The sequence below is a fragment of the Argiope bruennichi genome, chromosome 5, assembly GCF_947563725.1.
Source record: "Argiope bruennichi chromosome 5, qqArgBrue1.1, whole genome shotgun sequence".
In the NCBI taxonomy this organism is placed as follows: Eukaryota; Metazoa; Arthropoda; class Arachnida; order Araneae; family Araneidae; genus Argiope; species Argiope bruennichi.
This window is the reverse complement of record NC_079155.1, coordinates 96369706-96389643: the sequence shown is the minus strand read 5'-3', so window position 1 is coordinate 96389643 and position 19938 is coordinate 96369706. Positions and strand designations below refer to the sequence as shown.

The 19938-nt window shown below is 26.8% G+C and overlaps 1 protein-coding gene across 2 annotated transcripts in view; it reads left to right on the top strand.

The window, feature by feature from the left end:
• Nucleotides 1-19938, top strand: part of LOC129969602 (dopamine D2-like receptor) — a 185240-nt gene that overhangs the window by 109605 nt on the left and 55697 nt on the right. For both annotated transcript variants that reach the window (XM_056084246.1, XM_056084247.1), the window contains exon 2: nucleotides 1149-2243. In XM_056084246.1, coding sequence (XP_055940221.1) covers nucleotides 1896-2243 — 348 coding nt within the window. In that variant the 5' untranslated portion in view covers nucleotides 1149-1895. The remainder of the gene's footprint in view (nucleotides 1-1148; nucleotides 2244-19938) is intronic.

Sequence of the window (19938 nt, the reverse complement as noted above, 5' to 3'; positions counted from 1 at the left end):
TGTTGCGGCGGTCCGGTCATTCAGATTTTTTCTCGTACCTTTGGGAGCGTCGGAGTTAAGGAGAAGGTTCCATCATTTCCACTGCATTGCATCTCTTTTATTTTTATTTTAATTGGACCGAAAAAAAATTCAAACTCTCATTTTCTATACATTTGTTTAAAATTAAAGAAACTTTATTATGTAATAAATAAATAAAAAATGTACAATAGCCTTCGAAGTATTTTAAAAGAATATGATAAGTTTATAATTGTGCATGTTTCTGTAATTAGTATAAATAATGTTTTGGGCAATTTCGCAAATTCTTCATATTTGGCAATTATAAGATTTAATGTTTTCATTGTTCATTCTGGTGGTAATCTAAAATTTTTATAATTTTAATCATTATGGAATAGTATTATTGCTGATAAGTAATTATAATCATGGAGAAATAAAACTTATTAACTTATTAGAGTACATAAAGGAATAAATTGCAAATTTTTAGCATGATTCATTTTATCTAGTAATTACAAGACAAATAAACTTTCCTATAAAGTTTTTATGCGTGAAGTAATAATAATAAAATTCGCATTTAAAAATACATATACATATTTTACAATTTAATAGATTTCAAAAATTATTTTTGACACTTAAGCACGGTATGCTAAAACTATAAAACTTAATACAATTTTTAGATCTATCTATCTTTTCTTTCTACCATAATATGCTAATATTGCGCTTTAATTTCAAGTAAAAAATATTTTTTTATGATGCAAAGCGAAATTTTATTTTATGAGCAATTAACATAGTTAAATGAGGAAATAATTAGATACAAAACGTCTAGGGTGGATTTTCTAAAAACGAAATTAAATTAAAATTATTTAATAATTACAATTACTATTTAATTAGCAATAATATGTTATTTGTGCATTGTATTTTAGTTTGCTTGCTATGGAAATTATATAATATTGAACTTAAATGGACAATACTTTACTAGATTACTAGGTTTATACTAATTTGGACATACTTTATATTTAAAAGTTTATAAAGTACTCAAATCTTTGATGCTATTTATAAAAGAATTTGCTTTATATTCTTGAACTGTGGTATACATTTTTTCTTTGAATATCTTGATTACAACAACTTTACTGATTTCTTTTCTTTTCTTGCAGATATTCATATCAAATATCCAAACAAAATTATTGATGAATGACATAAACGTGAAAGTGGCAGTTAAGAACGTTATCACAGATTCTGGATAACGAACAATTCAGAATATTTTCAAGAATTTCTATGTGGATGAGAAGACATATGCTGCGGTCTTAAATATACTTGAAATTCACCGTTTTAAACATCTGAACATCTTTCATGATTGTTTTTATTTGACAAAAGATTAATATTTCGATCATACAAAATCCATATTTTAATTCAATATTTCAACTAACATTTAAGATGAGTTCTGATTTAAAATTAAAACTTCTTTTCAACAAGAATAAATATAACATCAGATTATTTTGTAAATTAACCACCGCCCTTCAAAGATTAATAAAAATCAAACTTTACTTGTTCAATAAATAAGTTACCGATTCGAAATACAGTGACAACTTGTATTATTTTTGTAAATACTTGCTCATTTCAAAAAAACTTCCGTTCACATATATTCCATTATTGTAGCACCCCAGAAAACTACAAATATCCTAAAATTGAAATACTTTATCAATTATAAGTGTTCATATTTTCCGAATTACGAAATCAAGTGATAGACAGTGAAGCTTTATTTTTTGAGGACTGAAGAAAGGACAATAGATTACCGATTATTCATTCGGTTATAACTGAACTTGACAAAGTAACGATCTATCGATAAACAAGTAAAATAATACTCCAAATAAAGAGCCACTGCATCATACAAAAAGGCTGAAATGTCTTTGAATGCAGTGCCATCTCTTGTGCTCGACCCATTCAATTCTTCAAATGTGGAACTTGACGAGTCTTTTCTAGACTCTGACAGTTTCAACCTCAGTATCACATCGAACAACATATCTCACAATGAAAGCTTCATCGACGAATACACAGGAACAGAGAAAGTGTTCTGGGCGTTACTTCTCTTGCCACTTCCACTGGTGGCAGTGCTTGGAAATATATTGGTGATCCTTAGTGTTTATAAAGAAAAGAGTTTACAGACTGTGACAAATTACTTCATTGTGAGTTTGGCGTTCGCTGACCTACTAGTTGCAGCTGTCGTCATGCCTTTTGCAGTTTATGTACTGGTAGGTTTTGTTTATTTCTCACTTTATTTGTCCTTTTCCCTGTATTATATATTGGTAAGTTTTGTTTATTTTTTATTTCATTTAGTCTCTTTTCTTATAATTGTGAATCAAATTGATTTTAGAAATTATTTTATTAACTCCTCTGTCAAGTAAATAATAAAAAATTATGTTTTATATCCAGAATTTGAATTTGAAGTTTTTCAACCCATATGGCATAGATATGATATTATTTAATACCAACTCCTATAAGCAAGTAAATAGTAAAAATTTATGTTTTCTATCAAGAAGAAAATCATACATTATCAGATTTATAAATCCACATGGTATAGATATGATAATTCAAAAATACAATGTATTTACAACTAAATTTTATATTAACAAATCTAAATAAATAATTAACAAAATTTATGTTTTCTATTAAGTAGAAAATTAGAAATTTTGACATTACTCAATCTGCATGGCATAGATATGATTTCAAAAATCTAAAATGTTGTAATATTAATAATAAATTTTATGAATATAATTGTTTTTTAAAAAAATTGTAAAATAGTTTTTATTTTTCAATGTACAATAGATTAAATTAAGAAACTTTGTTAATCCTTCTTTTTTATTATAATATGTATATATATATATATATATATATATATATATATATATATATATATATATATATATATATATATATATATATATATATATATATATATATATATATATATATATATATATATATATATATATATATATATATATATATATATATATATATATATATATATATATATATAATCTTTTAAACATTTGACTACTAAATTGCTCCCATGTAATTCTATGGTTGATAGCAATCATGAAATAGCGTTCATGATTGGTTAAATCATGAACATAATTCATAGATCTATGTATGTTCATGATTGATTGAATTACAGACATAATTCATAGATCTATGTATGTCCATGATTGATGGAATTACAGACATAATTCATAGATCTATGTATGTCCATTATTGATGGAATTACAGACATAATTCATAGAACTATGTATGTCCATGATTGATGGAATTACAGACATAATTCATAGATATATGTATGTCCATGATTGATGGAATTACAGACATAATTCCTAGATCTATGTATGTCCATGATTGATGGAATTACAGACATAATTCATAGATCTATGTATGTCCATGATTGATGGAATTACAGACATAATTCATAGATCTATGTATGTCCATGATTGATGGAATTACAGACATAATTCATAGATCTATGTATGTCCATGATTGATGGAATTACAGACATAATTCATAGATCTATGTATGCCCATGATTGATGGAATTACAGACATAATTCATAGATCTATGTATGTCCATGATTGATGGAATTACAGACATAATTCATAGATCTATGTATGTCCATGATTGATGGAATTACAGACATAATTCATAGATCTATGTATGTCCATGATTGATGGAATTACAGACATAATTCATAGATCTATGTATGCCCATGATTGATGGAATTACAGACATAATTCATAGATCTATGTATGTCCATGATTGATGGAATTACAGACATAATTCATAGATCTATGTATGTCCATGATTGATGGAATTACAGACATAATTCATAGATCTATGTATGTCCATGATTGATGGAATTGCAGATATAATTCATAGAACTATGTTGATTATTTTTAAATCATACAACTATTTTCATTCTTGTTTAATGATTAAACGACATTAAAAGATATTGAAAGCGATATAGATCATCAGAGTGCTCAAAACGCCTCTTACTTCTTTAACATCTAATTATGTGGATAAAAATATTCATTAATTAAGTTTAGTAGATTTTCTTTAAAATGTCATTAACTAGCATTTTGAACTGATCATGTATACTGACGTCAATATATAGATTTCATAGCTATAAAATAAAATTATTTTACAATGAAAATAATTTTTAAAAAGTACATATGTATTTGCAAAAAAAAAAAAAAAAAAAAAAAAATACTAATTTAAATTTATTTTGAACGGGATCCTAAAACAACGAAATTTCTATTTTTTGCATCTTCATGGCAATACAAATTCGCCCTATGAGTTTTCTTTCCTTTCTTTACAAACAATATGTACAACATTTTCTCAAAATATCCGAGTGTTATTTTTAATTTCAGCTATTTTCTTTTGCTTGTGGAAACTTGCCCACCTATTAATATCATTCTGCGTTTAATACCACATACTGTATTATGGGCAGGATATGTGGTTTGCTGAATATTTTTAAGGAGAGTCCGTATTGAATTTCTTTAAGGGATATATCACTGATGGGTGCGGGAGATTTTTCCAGTGATACTCACTGCAACATTTATTATCCATTAACGGGTTTATGGTTGCTTTGTCGCAACTGAATAATTACAAATATCTGAACTTACATTGAATTTATCTTTCTTCTATTCTAAAACCCCCTACAAGGACGTCAAGAGTTTAATGACGGAATGCAGCTAGCTAGCTTTCTTCTCAGGTTTTCAAAGAGTTTTTGATATCCCCTAATATACTACAAGAGGGGAGACCAAATTTGAAAAATATGCGAAAACCTTTCTATTTCACTTTTTTCATACTTTACATGTATTTGGAAAAACTAGGCTAGGAAACAAATTTTATGTTCAGAATATAAACGAAAAATAGTAGACTTCTACATGTATCACGGAAAGGTTTGAGGGTTCACTCAATTCACTTGAGAGTCAGTGGAACATATCACCTTGTCCCTTTCCCTTGTGAGAAGTCAGAACTGCAATTTCCCTCATACATTTCTAAAGTGATTTTTTTAATGCACTAACACTTAAAAGTTTAAAAGTTTTATTAAGCCATTTAATTTATTAAGTGAATGAAGTTTATTAAGTGATAATAATAATAATACATTTGTTTAAGCAGAACCACATTATTTTAAATAAATAATGCCATATATGTAATAGTTTCGTGTTGCAATTACTGCCTTAAAGTAGCATTTTAAAATATTAATATTTTTAGAATATACTAACCTAGAATTTTTCTTTAAATTTTATTTTTATATTCCTTTTTTAAAAATAAAATAAAATGAAAAATGTTTTTGATTGTTTAATCTTCATTCTTTGAAATCCAGATGCATTGTAGAGGAATACGATTTCAGTGTATTTCTAAGCCTCCATCTTATCTCAACTAATGCCTATCTTCAAGTTTTTCTATTAAATGCTGTGTCATATCCTAATTATAATATTTTACTGTATTATATTTTATTTATATGAAATCTGGTTCATTTTTAGAAACTGCAACCAATCTTTTTTAAAGAATACATTGTTAATTATTTTAATAAAAACGTATTATCTTTTCTTCGTCCCTATTTCTCCTTTCATTTTGGAAGTTTTCCAATTATTTAATTTTTATCTAACAGTGTTCGGCCATTTTCCTGATGTTTGATCTTCTAATGAGAGATGTTATGTCTCGTTCCCTTTATTTGTTTCTTTATCAAATCTTCAGCTTCACATCATCTCCTCTATTAAATTCCTTTCCCAGTTTATAAGAGCAGAATGACCCAAACATTAAGACAAAAGTGTTCAGTTTTTTTTCTGATATTCTTTATGGTTTGTTATTATTGCCTAACAATCGGCATCGAGAAAAATGATAAAAAATATGAAACGGCATTGAAAAAGTAAGAAAAAAATATCGTTTGTGGGACCTTTAGATAATTAGAAGCTTTGTTGACAAAGGGTCAGAAGGGGTGTTGTTAATCTTTGAGAATTGTCCAGATCAAATTGGTCTCCGGTATTAAATAATGACCCCTTGAGAATAAACCTTGCTTAGTTTCTTTTTTGTGAAGTGTTTTGGTCTTTACCCTAGTGAACAAGTTTTTCTTTCTCTCAGCCCTATTAAAGTAGTTGAGCTTATCTAAGGAGTTAGGTTTTTGATATATTGCAGTTGTTATCTGGAGAGAGTTGATAAATCGTACTCTTATCTTTGTGTTTAGTCGTTTATGACATAAAAACATTTTTTATACTTATGATAAGAGAAATTTTTAATTGTGTGTTCATTTATATAGCGGTAATTTTAGAGAAATATTAATAAGCTGATTTTCTTTTGATTATGTACAATAATAATAAGAGAATTAATGAAAACTTCTTAATTATAAAGTTATGTTTTCTTATATGAAGTCATGTTTCATTATTACAACGTATAGAAAGTATAAAATAATTATTTAAGGAAGCAGAACTAAATTGTGAATTCTTAACGAAAACTAGTTATCTGATCATTTAGATGTAATCATCATCTGACGATTTCCTTGTTAGCATTGTCGAATTTTCCGATTCACATAAAGCGGGAGATATTTAATCATCCTGTTTCACATGAATCAGGCTGATTTGCTATGGGAATCTATTCTTGTATTAGATGTGTTTTCAATATTAACTTCTTTTAAATAGAATTATTTGTACAATTAAAACTTCTAACAATATTCACCAAAATAAATGAATTCAGTTGTGAATTTTACAACTGTATATGTAACTTGAAAACTTGAGTGGTTTGTGACCTAGTAAAGTTTATATGTAAAACAATTCCTTCAGTATGTTGACCGTGGTGGTCTGGTGGTAAGGTCTCGGCTTGTGAGCTGTAGGGTTTCAGGTGTGAGACCACCGAAGAACCGACGTGTAAGGGAGTCTGTTGCACGATAAATCCCTCAGGGCTAAACGTCCTCCCGTTGGTGTGGTGTGCAGAGGGGGAGCCAGCTCAGGTGTCGTCCTCGTCATCTGACCGAGGTTCAAAATTACGAGGTCCGTCCCAAAATAGCCCTACTGTTGCTTTAAACGGGACGTTAATATAACTAACTAACCTTCAGTATGTTAAATGCTTCTAAATTTCCTTTTCAAAAAAAGTAGATAAAGAATAAAGAAGAATTAATTATAAGTAGTACGTACAAATAAAAACAAAAAAATATCATTGGCAGAAATGTACAAAACTTTATACTAAATGAAATGGATCAAACTCATTTCCAAATCAGAATATATAGATATATAGCAAACGAAGTGTATTTCAAAAAAAAAAAAAAAAGAAAATGAACATACGTAAAATTATAGAGAACATAATGGCAAAAATAAAAGATAAAGGAAAAATAATTTCAAAAAAATAAGTAGCATTCTTCTATATCAGATTAATTTATTCTCTAAATTAAGGAGGACTTATTTATAAATTGTATCCATTTATTAAATTTAGAGTACTTTGTATTTGAAAATAATATTCATCTTAACTAAGCAAATTTACAGATTTAGTATTGAATAAAACATATGCATGCCAATCACGATTATATTTCTTCTATAAAATATTCCACACATCCTTTTACTCTGCTGTCTTTTTCTTTCCACTTTCCATTCACTGAATTCACTTAACGCTGAAAATTTTAAAGAATTCGTGAGTGACTTCTCTCTCTCCTTGCTGGCAAGCTCTTCAATTACGAAACTGAATCTTTCGGCCCGAGTGCTCTAAAAGTAAATTACTTGAAGCTCCTCTGAGATGGAATTGATCGAGGGCAGAAACTTCAGAGAGCATTTGAAAAGTAAATAGAGAGCTGCGGCAAAAGAGCTTGAAACGTCTGTTAGGAACAGTCACAAGCTTCTAAGTGTTTGTACTTGATTGATTCATTCGTGCTGATATCGTTGTTTGGATTTTTCAAATGCAGTGATGTTTATTCAAATGGAGTTCAGTGAATTTGATTTGTTTGAGGGAAGGGAAGATTTTTCGATTGGCATTCTCTAATTTATCTGGTTTCAAGGACGCTCCAATGGGAAGACAAGCATTTGCAAATAAAATAAGTAAGGATGGATAAACCCAAGGAAAATATAAAATAAGGATGTATTATTACTTATTGTTATAATAAAAAAATATGAAAAAATTATATTTATATATATATATATATATATATATATATATATATATATATATATATATATATATATATATATATATATATATATATATATATATATATATATATATATACAGGGTGATTCTAAAAATCTCTCCCGATATATGAGATCTGAATATCATAGAATTAACAAGAATGGAATAAAATTTTGGTTCAATGTATTTTGAGGTATGCACTATAGAATCATATGAAAAGCAACAGTTAAACTATAACAGTATCAGTTACAAAATTTTCAAATGGCACTACCATTTTTTTTTATTGGAATATGTTTACCACAGCGAAAAGCAATAAACATTGTTGAAATTGTGATCAAGAAAATCACCAGCGCTAGACAGACTCAAAAGAAATAAGGAAACAACTGTGGTGTGACTTCCAGAGACGTGAAGTTTAACAGATTCCTTTCCGGCATGATACGTGGTTTGGTTCTAGGCACCATCTGCGGCATGCAAAGTGTCATCGTGGTTGAAGTAGTTCAAGTAAAACATTTGTGAAGCACAATAAAATGTTTTGCTTTCTATTCCTTCTTTGCTGTTATTGGTTATTTTTTCTTTTGACATTTATTTTTTTTTCTGTTGTTATTTGAAGATGTTGAAATTATGTCACTATAACCGTAACTATTGGAGTTTAACTGCTGTTTTTAATATAATTCTTGAACGATTACTTCAACGTACATTGAACTAAAATTTTACTCCTTTTCTGTGAATGGTATGATAGTTACAGTTTCATATATCGGGATAGTTATTTTTTATAATCACCTGGCTTATATATGATCTTTGTGCTTAAAATAGCATGGAAAACATGTTCCTTACAATCAATTTCCCATTTAATTCCGTGGTTTTTATTTATATTTCCGAGTACTCATGTTTTTAAATGTGAAAATGAATACTTTAAATTAGTCGGAATAATATGATACATTTTGGAAAGATCAAACTATTAAAAATTTTGATGAAATAAATAGGATCGAAAGCTTTTCGAAAAAATAAAAATATTTATTTATATTTCTAGGAAATCGATCAATACTAATAAATCAAGTAAAAGTTTTTTTTTCTTCTTGTTTCTTTTCACACTTAAATTACTTTTCCAGACATACTTGATGCAATTCTCATTACTCTAAGATAAGAGCTTAATTATTAAGAATTTGTAGTCTGACTGCAGAGGGTAATTTTGACCACTCATTTCTGACAATAACCGTACACAAATGAAACAGATACTTTTACAAAGAAAATAACAAAACATTTATTACTCATAAAAATATGCCATTAATATTTATCCAAACGTATTTCTAAAATATTAAGGACATAAGTTTTATTTACCTGGTTATATATATATATATATACAAAAGTATTAGAATCAAGTTAATAGGAAAAACAAAAATCAAATAAAAATTAAACCAAAAAAATTATTAAAAAAATTAAAAAAAGAATCCGGCCTGAAGATTTTTTCAAGGGTCACCCTCAGGCAGGGATTCAAATAAAGGGATTTTTTCTGTGAGGACATACAGACTTTGTCTAATAATGATTCCTCGTGACCCGAAAATCCCCTGAAATTATGCTCAAGAGATATACCATTTTAACAGAAAGGAAATACAAAATAACAAATTAGAAAAAAAGAACCACAACAAAGTAAAAATACAATAAAAACAATAACAAAAAAAAACAAAAACAGCATTAAAATTAAAATTAAAATTAAAAACGAAAAAGCCAGACATACCATCCAACAGTCAAGGAAGCTTTAAACAATCGATTGTGATTTCCTGTTTTTAAAAAAGTTAACGGTAAAATTATGTAAACAGAGGTAGGCACCCAGCGCCATCTATTGAGTGATCGAATATGCAAGTAAAGTTCTATTTTTATTTAAGCCAAAGGATTAATCCCAAACCATACCTTGTTTAATTAAAAAATTGACATTACAGTAATTTCTAGGAAAATCATTTTTAATTAAATTTTTAAGGAGGAATTCATCTGTGTTTTAGAAGTAGCTGCAATTGCGCTCTCTAAATACTATGAAGTTCCTTTTTGGTTTTAGTTTAAATAGGTAATAAATTTTAGTTGCGATTGCGAAACTGTTTTGTTTCGTTTTCATTTTAGTTTCGTTTTCAAACTTTTTCTTACTTTAGATTGGTTACTATATATATATATATATATATATATATATATATATATATATATATATATATCAAAACTAATTCCGGTAATCTGGATTAAATATATTTAAAAAAGAGGAAGGTCACGTTAAGGGTCCCAATACTCTAATGTCTATTTTCTTCGAACAGCAGAATATTGAAAGTTAAAAAAAGGATATCTATCATATTTGAGCTTCAGTTTCATCATGGCAACTTTTCTATTCCGCCTAATAACTTTCTGTACTCTTAAAATTTCCCCCCCCCCCAACTTTAGACTTTGAATTTGATGTTGTGTACCCTCTCAGGTTTTGTTCCTACACTCAATAGCGGATGGATCAGTGGGATGTTTTCCTCAAAATACTGTCTGCCATCCTTAGTTTTCGCGGAATATCAGACTCTTTGTCCGTACCATCTGTACTTTAAGGGGGAACGGGCGATTTATTTAACAATGTGATCTATGATCGCCTTTTATGCCGGTTGCTGAAAAAAAGATTTTTTTCCCTCCCTGTTGACCTTAAATAGTCGTTTTATCTTTTGATATCATCAATATCCCTGTGTTTAGTCGTCCTTTTCGAACAGCCATGTGGAACCCTCTGAAAATTTCAATGACGCTTTCTTCAAACATTCTACTTTCATGCTTTTCTTTTATAAATTCCTCTGAGGACGTTAAGTCAGCATGAAATTCACGTGACAATTCTTTTGTGATAGTTCTCACAATTATTAAAAAAACGAGAACCGAGCAGAATTTTATTTATTTATTTTTTTCATTTAAGCCTACCCTAACTAATACACCGCGTTATTACATATTCTCTAATAGCTCTTATTGATGCTATCGTTTTACAATGGCAATTGAAATATCCAATTAATTAAAGATAAAAGCTCTTCACTCCCCATCAAGCATTCGCCTGTACTAATTGTTTTGCACTAATTTAATGGTTTTGAAGATATGCATTTTGTTTATGGCTGTATAACTTTATAAATGCTAATTATATTCTTTCTAAAATAATGTTATACAGAAATAAAATAAAAACCCCTAAAGATTTCTTCTATTTGATTTTATTCACAAGTAGAAATATTAATAACCGGTTATTTTTCAGAACTTATCTCTCTTTTATTTTGCTTATACTTTCTAAAAATATTTGCATTTTTATATATTAATATCGAAAACCCAGATTTTTTTTCTTCTGAAATGCAAAGTAATTTGATTGTAGGACACAGTTTTAAAAGAAAGATTTTATTTACGCTTTGAGCATAAAATGATATTCCATTAAAACTCTTTAACATCCAAGCACTTTTCAAGTGGCACTCCCTTTAACATCCAGACTTTCTCAGCTTGTCTCTGAAAGACATGGACTCTTCCTAGCTGAGGGGCAGTCCCCCCCCCTACTCTGAAGTAATAAAACTGTCGACGCTCTACCTTGAATAATTGCCGTGCGGTTTTCGACAACGATATTCATTTTCCATCAGCTTAAGAATTTTATTCTAATGTATTTATATTTTTTAGTGTGAATTGTTTCGCTCATCATCTTTGTGGTGCATTTTTTTTACAAAAAATTTGAAATTTATTCTATAATTTAGAAAACAGGGTTTTTTTTGTTTTTTTTCGTAAGTTTCATGTTAGGCTTCCAAACCATTTAAATAAAAACTGGCTTTACTAGCAATTTCAAAAACATCTTTATGTTTCATTTAATTCTCAATAGGCTTTTACATTTTTTTGTTGCCAAAATTAAATAATATGTCATATATTACCATGTAAAAATTTTTACATAGTAATGTAAAACATACATTAGACATATATCAATGTAATTAGTACATTTTTTTTACATAGTATAGATGTCAATGCTTTTCAGTGATAAACAAGATAATGTTTTAAATCTTCATTTAATACCGAAATAAAAACAATCGTTGGATTAAAAAAATGTTATTGTTCTTTCTGAAAGATATTTCGAAAATAATATGTTCTTTCAACACTCAGCTAAGATTTTTTTTTATTGTCTTTAGCATTTTTTTTAGTATAAACGATTATCTTTATTGAATTTTTAAATATAAAATATTATTTTGCATTCTCGATAGTGATACTAAGTGAAAAGTTTTAAAACTTTAATTAAATTTTTAAAGAAGTTTCCACATTTTTTTTTATCCAAAACCTTACGCATTCTTGCTTTTACATTAAATAATCGAAAAAGAATGTAGGGTAAATATAAATTCCAAAAATATCTTCCTTTTGCCACTCATTTTTACTAATCTTTTAAAATATAACTATTACAATTTTTTTCTAACCAAGGGAATATATTACGTCAAACGTTATAAATCTCATCTATCGAATTGTTTCGATAGATGAGATAACATATTTTTAAAACTTCATTTAATACTGAAATACAAAAATTTATGAAATAAAATTCGGGGGAAAAATTACTCAGCGAAATATATTTCGAAAATACATTCCTTCAGTTTTCAGCTTGAACATTTTACTCAAACATTACATTCTTCATAAACTAAATATGAAGATTTAACACATTTAAAATTACATTCATTATAAATATTATTTTTCTAGTATGAACTGTCATGTTGAATTTTTCAAGCTGAATTTCTGATTTTGAAATGTTATGTGAAGTTTTCTATAGTATTGTTAAATTTTTGAACGAAAGCTTCATATTAAATTTCCACAAATTTACACACGAGGGAATCATTTGCAAATTTTTGATAATATGTACATTATATAACATTTTTTGACTCCTCATCTCTATCTCTCTCGTTCATCTGACCCTCGTTAGTTTCATCTCCTGCTTCTTTGCTTAGAATAAACGAGAGATCAGCTAAAGTATCATTTTTTGGCCAACCATCATCTGATAGATCACTGTCACTTTCATCAGAATCAAGTAAAATTGCTTTAATTTCTTCTTCAGTGTGTTCACGATTTCTTTTACTCATAATGAAGAAATAATAAGCGTTTCAATACAAAAATTACTCTGATAATCCAAACACCCTATTCACGGTACATCAAATAAAGAGTAGAAATTCGCAACTAAAGAAAAATTTTCAGAATGGCATTCTAAAAAGGAACTCAGTATTTATATAACTTATCTCACTCTTTGAAGAAGGCAATAAAGAATACTTCCAATCTTTTTTTTTTTTTTTTGTCTTTTAATTCTATTTTAAAAGCGGCAGTTTGTACACGGCCTCAGAATTTCCGACAGTCCTTTGATGACAGAATAAGATGCTTGGAGTGTAAAACGACTTTCTTCCATAGTAACAAATGTCGCTACCCATTTTGTGAGAAAACTGCGATGTGTATAGGCCGCATTAACAATGCAATGATTTGTCTTTATATCATCACAATAGTCTTACTACTGAAAAGGGCTTCTGATTCTTGTCCGAAATAAAACAACGAGTCGGTATCCTTATATATCATTCATCATTACCAGAGAACTTCAGTGGAAAATTTCTTTTATAAATGGCCATAAAATCTTTCCAATTTTGAGCTAACAACACGTGAAAATAGAAACTAAAACACTTTCAAAATACAAAATATACGCCAACAACCTATTTAGTGAATTCCTCCTCAACCCCTACCGCCCTAAGGCACAAGGGAAACTACTGTGAAAAAGCCGTGATTGTCGAAGATAACGAGGACCTCCTGGAGTGGTCAGTAGAGTACCGCTTTTAATACCCATCTCCCCTAAAACGGCTAGCAGCTGCCCCAAACCGACCCACGTGGATGTTATAGGATAAATTCTTAAACCGCCCCAAACCGCCCCGCTGGAATCGAGAGGGTTAATTGAAATAGGTAAAAATACTAAGTTCTAAACCGAAATTTTCACATTAATATAAAAAAATTAAGATATTTTTTAATTAATTAATACAAAAATATATTTTTCATACTGAAACTTAATTTTTTATATTAAAGAGTAATTTTTTTAATAATAAAAAGTTAATTTTTTAATATAAAAACAATTTTTATGTTTATAAAAACATTGAAGCACTTTTTTACTTAGGAAATCTTCATATAATTAATTATTATTCTAGTCTGTTAAATTGTTCTTTTTCAGCTTATTTGCTATGAATAGGATTTACAAAAATATTAACTTTAAACTGACTTGCATTATTTTTTTTCCCTCGATTAAACATAAAATTAAAATCTGGAGCACAAAACTGATATTCGCACTTCATCCAATCACAATAATTTGCGCTCCTATTTTCCTGCCTCGACAAATCTATTTAATCGTGTTTCTAAATTCTAAATAAGGGTAAATATCTTTTGTTTCTTATCACTACATAAATATTTGTGACCATGAGTGAGGTACATATGGAAATTCCAGAATGAATAAAATCAAAATGTTTTTCATGAAATTTCCCTTTTTTTTGAAATTATATATATATATATATCATTATTAATTTTTTGTTCTTATTATTTGTTTCCGTTGCATTTATGATTAAGAGAATTTATTCTTCATAATGTTTATGAAAATTATAAATAAATTAACATGCTTATTTTAAAAATTGAAGAATCTTAAAGATCTGATATAAACATTAATATTATCTACTTTTTAAGACCTGCAATCTGAAAATAATTCATAATGCTGATGTATAATCCTGTTTATTTCATTCACTGAAACATACACATGAAATATAATAAATTCGAATCTACATAATTTATTATATTTTATTTTAGAAATTGATTTCTTTTTTCAATGAAAAAAATGATATTAGTAATTGCATTTCGCTGGAAATTTTAAATATTGATGCTTAATGGATTAAGAAAAGTGGAGCAAAACTTAACTCGTGTTTCTTTCGTAAGATTTAATGTTTAATTCTTCCGGTAGATGGCAGCACGACTGCAAAATCTTCAGTATTTTGGCAGAGTTGCATATACTTTGTTAATGTTTAAGACAAGAAAATTATTAAATTTTAGAGAAAAGAATTCTGGAGTTCTCAAATATATTAAATAAAGAAATACCAAATTCACTAGTTTAATAAAAAGATTGTTTATAAATTAACAGCACAATGTAACACAGATTTGGAAAACCGAAGAATTTATTAAACTGTTCGAAATACACGATTGTAAATTCCTTTTAAACTGCAACATTTTATTTGTACTCAGATTTAAATTATAGCTTGACTTCTTCATTATATTTATTCTAAAAAAATCATAGTTTCGTGAGAAATTTTCCAGCTTCATCCTTATTAAAAAAATAACTAAAATTAAATAAAGAATTTTTAAAGTTGTAATAATTACTTTTACGAAAAGCATATACGTGCAATTTGCATCATTTTATATTAATGTAAATTTAATTATTGCTTAGAGAGAATAATCAGTATTATTCTGTCAATGCAATTTGATCAAAGTTCAGCCAATTTACATTTAAGTAAAATATTAATGCAACATTCCAATGCCAGCAGCTCTCAGCAAAATTAGATTGTAGCGCCATCTGTATTTACTCAGGAGTATTAAATGTATAATTTGAAAATAAAATACACATTAACTTCTCTAAATTATAATTCAGATTTCCTCTTTCCGTAGAGTAGATTAAAAAATAAATGCATTTTAAACATACTATTAAATTTTTAAAAAGCAAAAAATAATAAATATAAAATAAAGACGAGTTAAAATTTATAATCAAGCAATCAAATCCACTAGTCATTGAACAATGCCGCATTCCTATACTTTTCTTATTATAAAAGAAAAAAATTACAAATATCATTAAGGGGATTATTTAAAAAATATTGATTTTTTTAACAATTTATTTCAGAAGTTAAATAACATTACTAATTATTTAAAAATTAAATAATGTTTCATAGAAGGACAAAAATGATTTTTCTGCATTGTGGTCACTTCATAAATATTAAAGCATCAACTGCAATTATAATTCAGAGATTATAAAATTTAAATATAATTCTTGCTCTTCAGTCTTAGTTTCAATAATTAGTATAAACTGCCTTCACAATCATTTATGGAAGTATTATATTTGTAATTAAAATACGTTTTCTTATATATCATATAATCATACAGAACATATACAGTTTATTATTAAGAAATGAATATTTTTTTCTACATTCTAATAAGAAAATTTTATGCAATTTTAGTCACAATTTTATAAAATTTAAATTTTATATCCTATTCTTAATATGTTTTAAGAATAAAAGAATGAAAACCTGCCCATTTGATTTTTCTAAAAAATTGAAATTTTAAGCGATCGTAATGGATATGGTTCATTTCTTCATTTATGTATAAATGAAGAAATGCATGGATATAATTAAAAACATTAAGGATAATAATATTTATTAGAATCCAGGGATGTTATTCACCGAATTTTTTGCAGTTTATATTATAAAAATTAATGTATTTTTTCATATAAATAAGAAAATTCAATATATATGCACATTTAAGAATCAAATAATTTCTAATCTGTTTTATTCCCCTATAATAAAAAGATATTCATTAAAACTGCTTATATATATATATATATATATATATATATATATATATATATATATATGTGTGTGTGTGTGTGTGTGTGCATGTGTAATGTGTAAATTTAAAAATCTCAAACGAGTTCGTAAATTGCTCATTTGGCCTAAAGAATGTGGAAATCACGAGTGGTTGAAATTTTCATTTTGCTATAACTTCCTTAATCTTGAAAAAAAGTAAATCCAATTAACCAAATTAGCGACTCATTAAAACAAACAACTTTTGTATTTAAAAGTTTTCTATAGCTTCAATATTTTAGTAGTTAGAGGCTGAAGAGTATTTTTTTAGCCCTAATTCTGACTTCTTTTAACATCAACAATTTATGTTGCCGGATAGTTACTCAGATGTAAAGGAATCTGACTTTGCCTTCCAACTTGCCGTGAGGAATTTTTTATTCTATGTTTTTCTCTATTTAGTTTTTGATTATGCATGATACGAAAGCTAGTACTTTTTAACATAGAAACTTATTTAAAATTGGTGTTTAGCTGATTAATAATTTAAAATCACAAAAAAAAAGAAAAAAAATCTTGATAAATTTTTGTGCTTGAATATGTTTGTAATTTTAATCTTAATATGATATATAAAAATACGCAATAATGATTTTAATGTATGTTTTCTTACAATCAGAGATTTTCACAGATACAGAAATCAATATAAATTGTTAGATGCTTTCTGAACATTTTTTTGTTCATTGTGAATAATATTTCCTTCAATTTCATACATATCTTCTGCTTTAGAATTTTAAGAAATTTGATATATTAGAATGAGATAAACAAATATCGTTCTTTTACAGTTTTCCTTTCCATTTTTCAGTCGCAAACAGCATTATTTCTTTTTTTCCATATTTAACTGTTTGTTTATGTACATAAATTCATTCATCTTTAGTATTTGAACTCAATTTTTGATTTATTCGAATTCTTCAAATGGTGGTTTAAAATATTTTCGCATAAAGTTGGAATTTGTTTCCTGAATATATATCGGCAAATATGCGACTCTTTCCTAGTTTCCCATTGATTTTTTTCTTCTTTTTTGTAATCTTGTTTTTAAATATTGATGAAAATATATGATTCGTTTTCCATTTCAATGAAAGGAATTTTCGAGTGAATAAAACTACTTTGCGTTATATCAAGAAAAATGTTTTTTTTCTGTAATTTCTTCACGGATGAAAACAAGCATTTTGATGCAATTTATATCAATCGCTTAGAAATACTTTATCATGTTTATTCCGTCTAAAGTCTATCTGGAAAAAATGTTTGAAATTTGTTTTCGCTATTATAACATTGAAAAAAACTATTAAAATACACATTTAAAAATTTAAACAGCTATTATGCCTTTTTACGAGACCACGTTCTTTTAGGCATAAGCTTTTAAGCTTGAAGATTTTCAAAATCTTTTAAATCAATACTCATACAACATAATTTATAGATAATGAATACAAAAGTACAGATAATTAATACACAGTTATAAGCCAACAAATAAAAGTAAAGGCTTATTTCCTCAAAGACAACAGTAAGACAGCGTAAAGACAACAGGAAGTTCTAATAAGTTAGCTCTATTTATAAATTATAAATGCATAGTTCATATAAGACAATCATCTTTTATAAAAGATGTTGAAACTGATTTTCGAAGTAATTTTCTGTAGAAGGAAATAAACTAATGCATTTTCCTTTTAAAATGTAATTAAGAACATCGTAAATTTACTAAGAATCAAAGTGCAAGCAAAAATGCCTTAAAATTTTATTTTCCTTCGTCCAAAGTTTAATGTGGTTTAAATTATTTCAAAAATAAATATTTTCTTAAACAGAAAATCATTTATAATATTTTTACAACAAATATAAGAAATCGTTAATGACTCAAAACTTTTTTCTTTTAAGATTAATTTCTCTCCAATACGAAATAAAAAGTCTTAGGTATAAAACATCTGAATAGCAACTATAGATTAAATGTTTTCAGACCTGAATCAATAATCAAAGAAAATTTCGTTCAAAACTTTTGCAAAACCATATCTGATTAAATGTTTTAAAGTGAATTTATAAATAAAAAAATTTATATATTTTTTAAGGAAAGAAACCATTAAATTAGATACAAATCTCTAGTTACGAAATACATCATCATACATTTTCTCAAAAAAAGTTTTGCAAAGAATTTCCGTTTAAATACTTGTCAAAAGCATATCGATAAATATAATGAATGATTTTAAAACAGTAGTTTAGAAATAAACTCTCTGATGATGGATGATTTTAAAAGCTTTGTTTTCGAAAGCCAAAAACATATTAATTATGTTCCATCATTAACCTTGAATGAGGAGAAAATAATGAAAATTTTGCTACAAGTAATCTATTTTAAATCGTTTGCAAAATTCATTTTGCTTAATTTCGTTATTTTTAATGTATTTGCTAATATTTTAAAGAAATACATCTTGTGTATCAACGAAAATAAGCTTTTGTATAGTATATATCAAATATACTTTTCTTCCGTAATTTATTGAATGATTTCTTTGGAATTTGAATAAACACTTTAATATTGTGAAATTTACTTAGAAATTATCTAAAATTTTTTCTTCCTATAGAATTTACTTTTATATGATATGATTATGAATTTTCTTAAATATTGAAGTCTGCTTGTTAACAAATATTTAAAATGGGTAAACAACAGCATTCAGCGGCACGCACGAAGGCAGTAGTTTTTTATTTATAAATGGTTTGTTATGAAAATCTTAGAGATTATGAAATAAATTTAAAAACATTTGAATTAAAAAGTTTTAATTGGAAAATAACAGCAACATTAAACATAAATAGAAAAAGAACATTTTAATTGGCATCAATTTAAAAATTAATAATAATTAAAAATTAATATCAGGGAAAAGAATGGCAAAAATTGAGAAACTGAAATCCAATTAAATTAAAGAAATTATGAAAGGGTAATATAAACTAGTAGCTTCACTTTTAACCTCAAAAATAAAATTCATATATGTTAAATACTTACAAATGTTTTTCAATATCAGGTCCTTTTTTATTTTGTTTTTCATATAGAAATTTATACTTATTCGTCAGGAAATCAAAATCTTCAACAATTGGTATTAAAGAGTTCTGTAATTTTCATTTTTTAAAAAAAATCTTAGTAAAAGATAAAATATTGAATAAATTATTTAAAACAAATTAGTAAAAA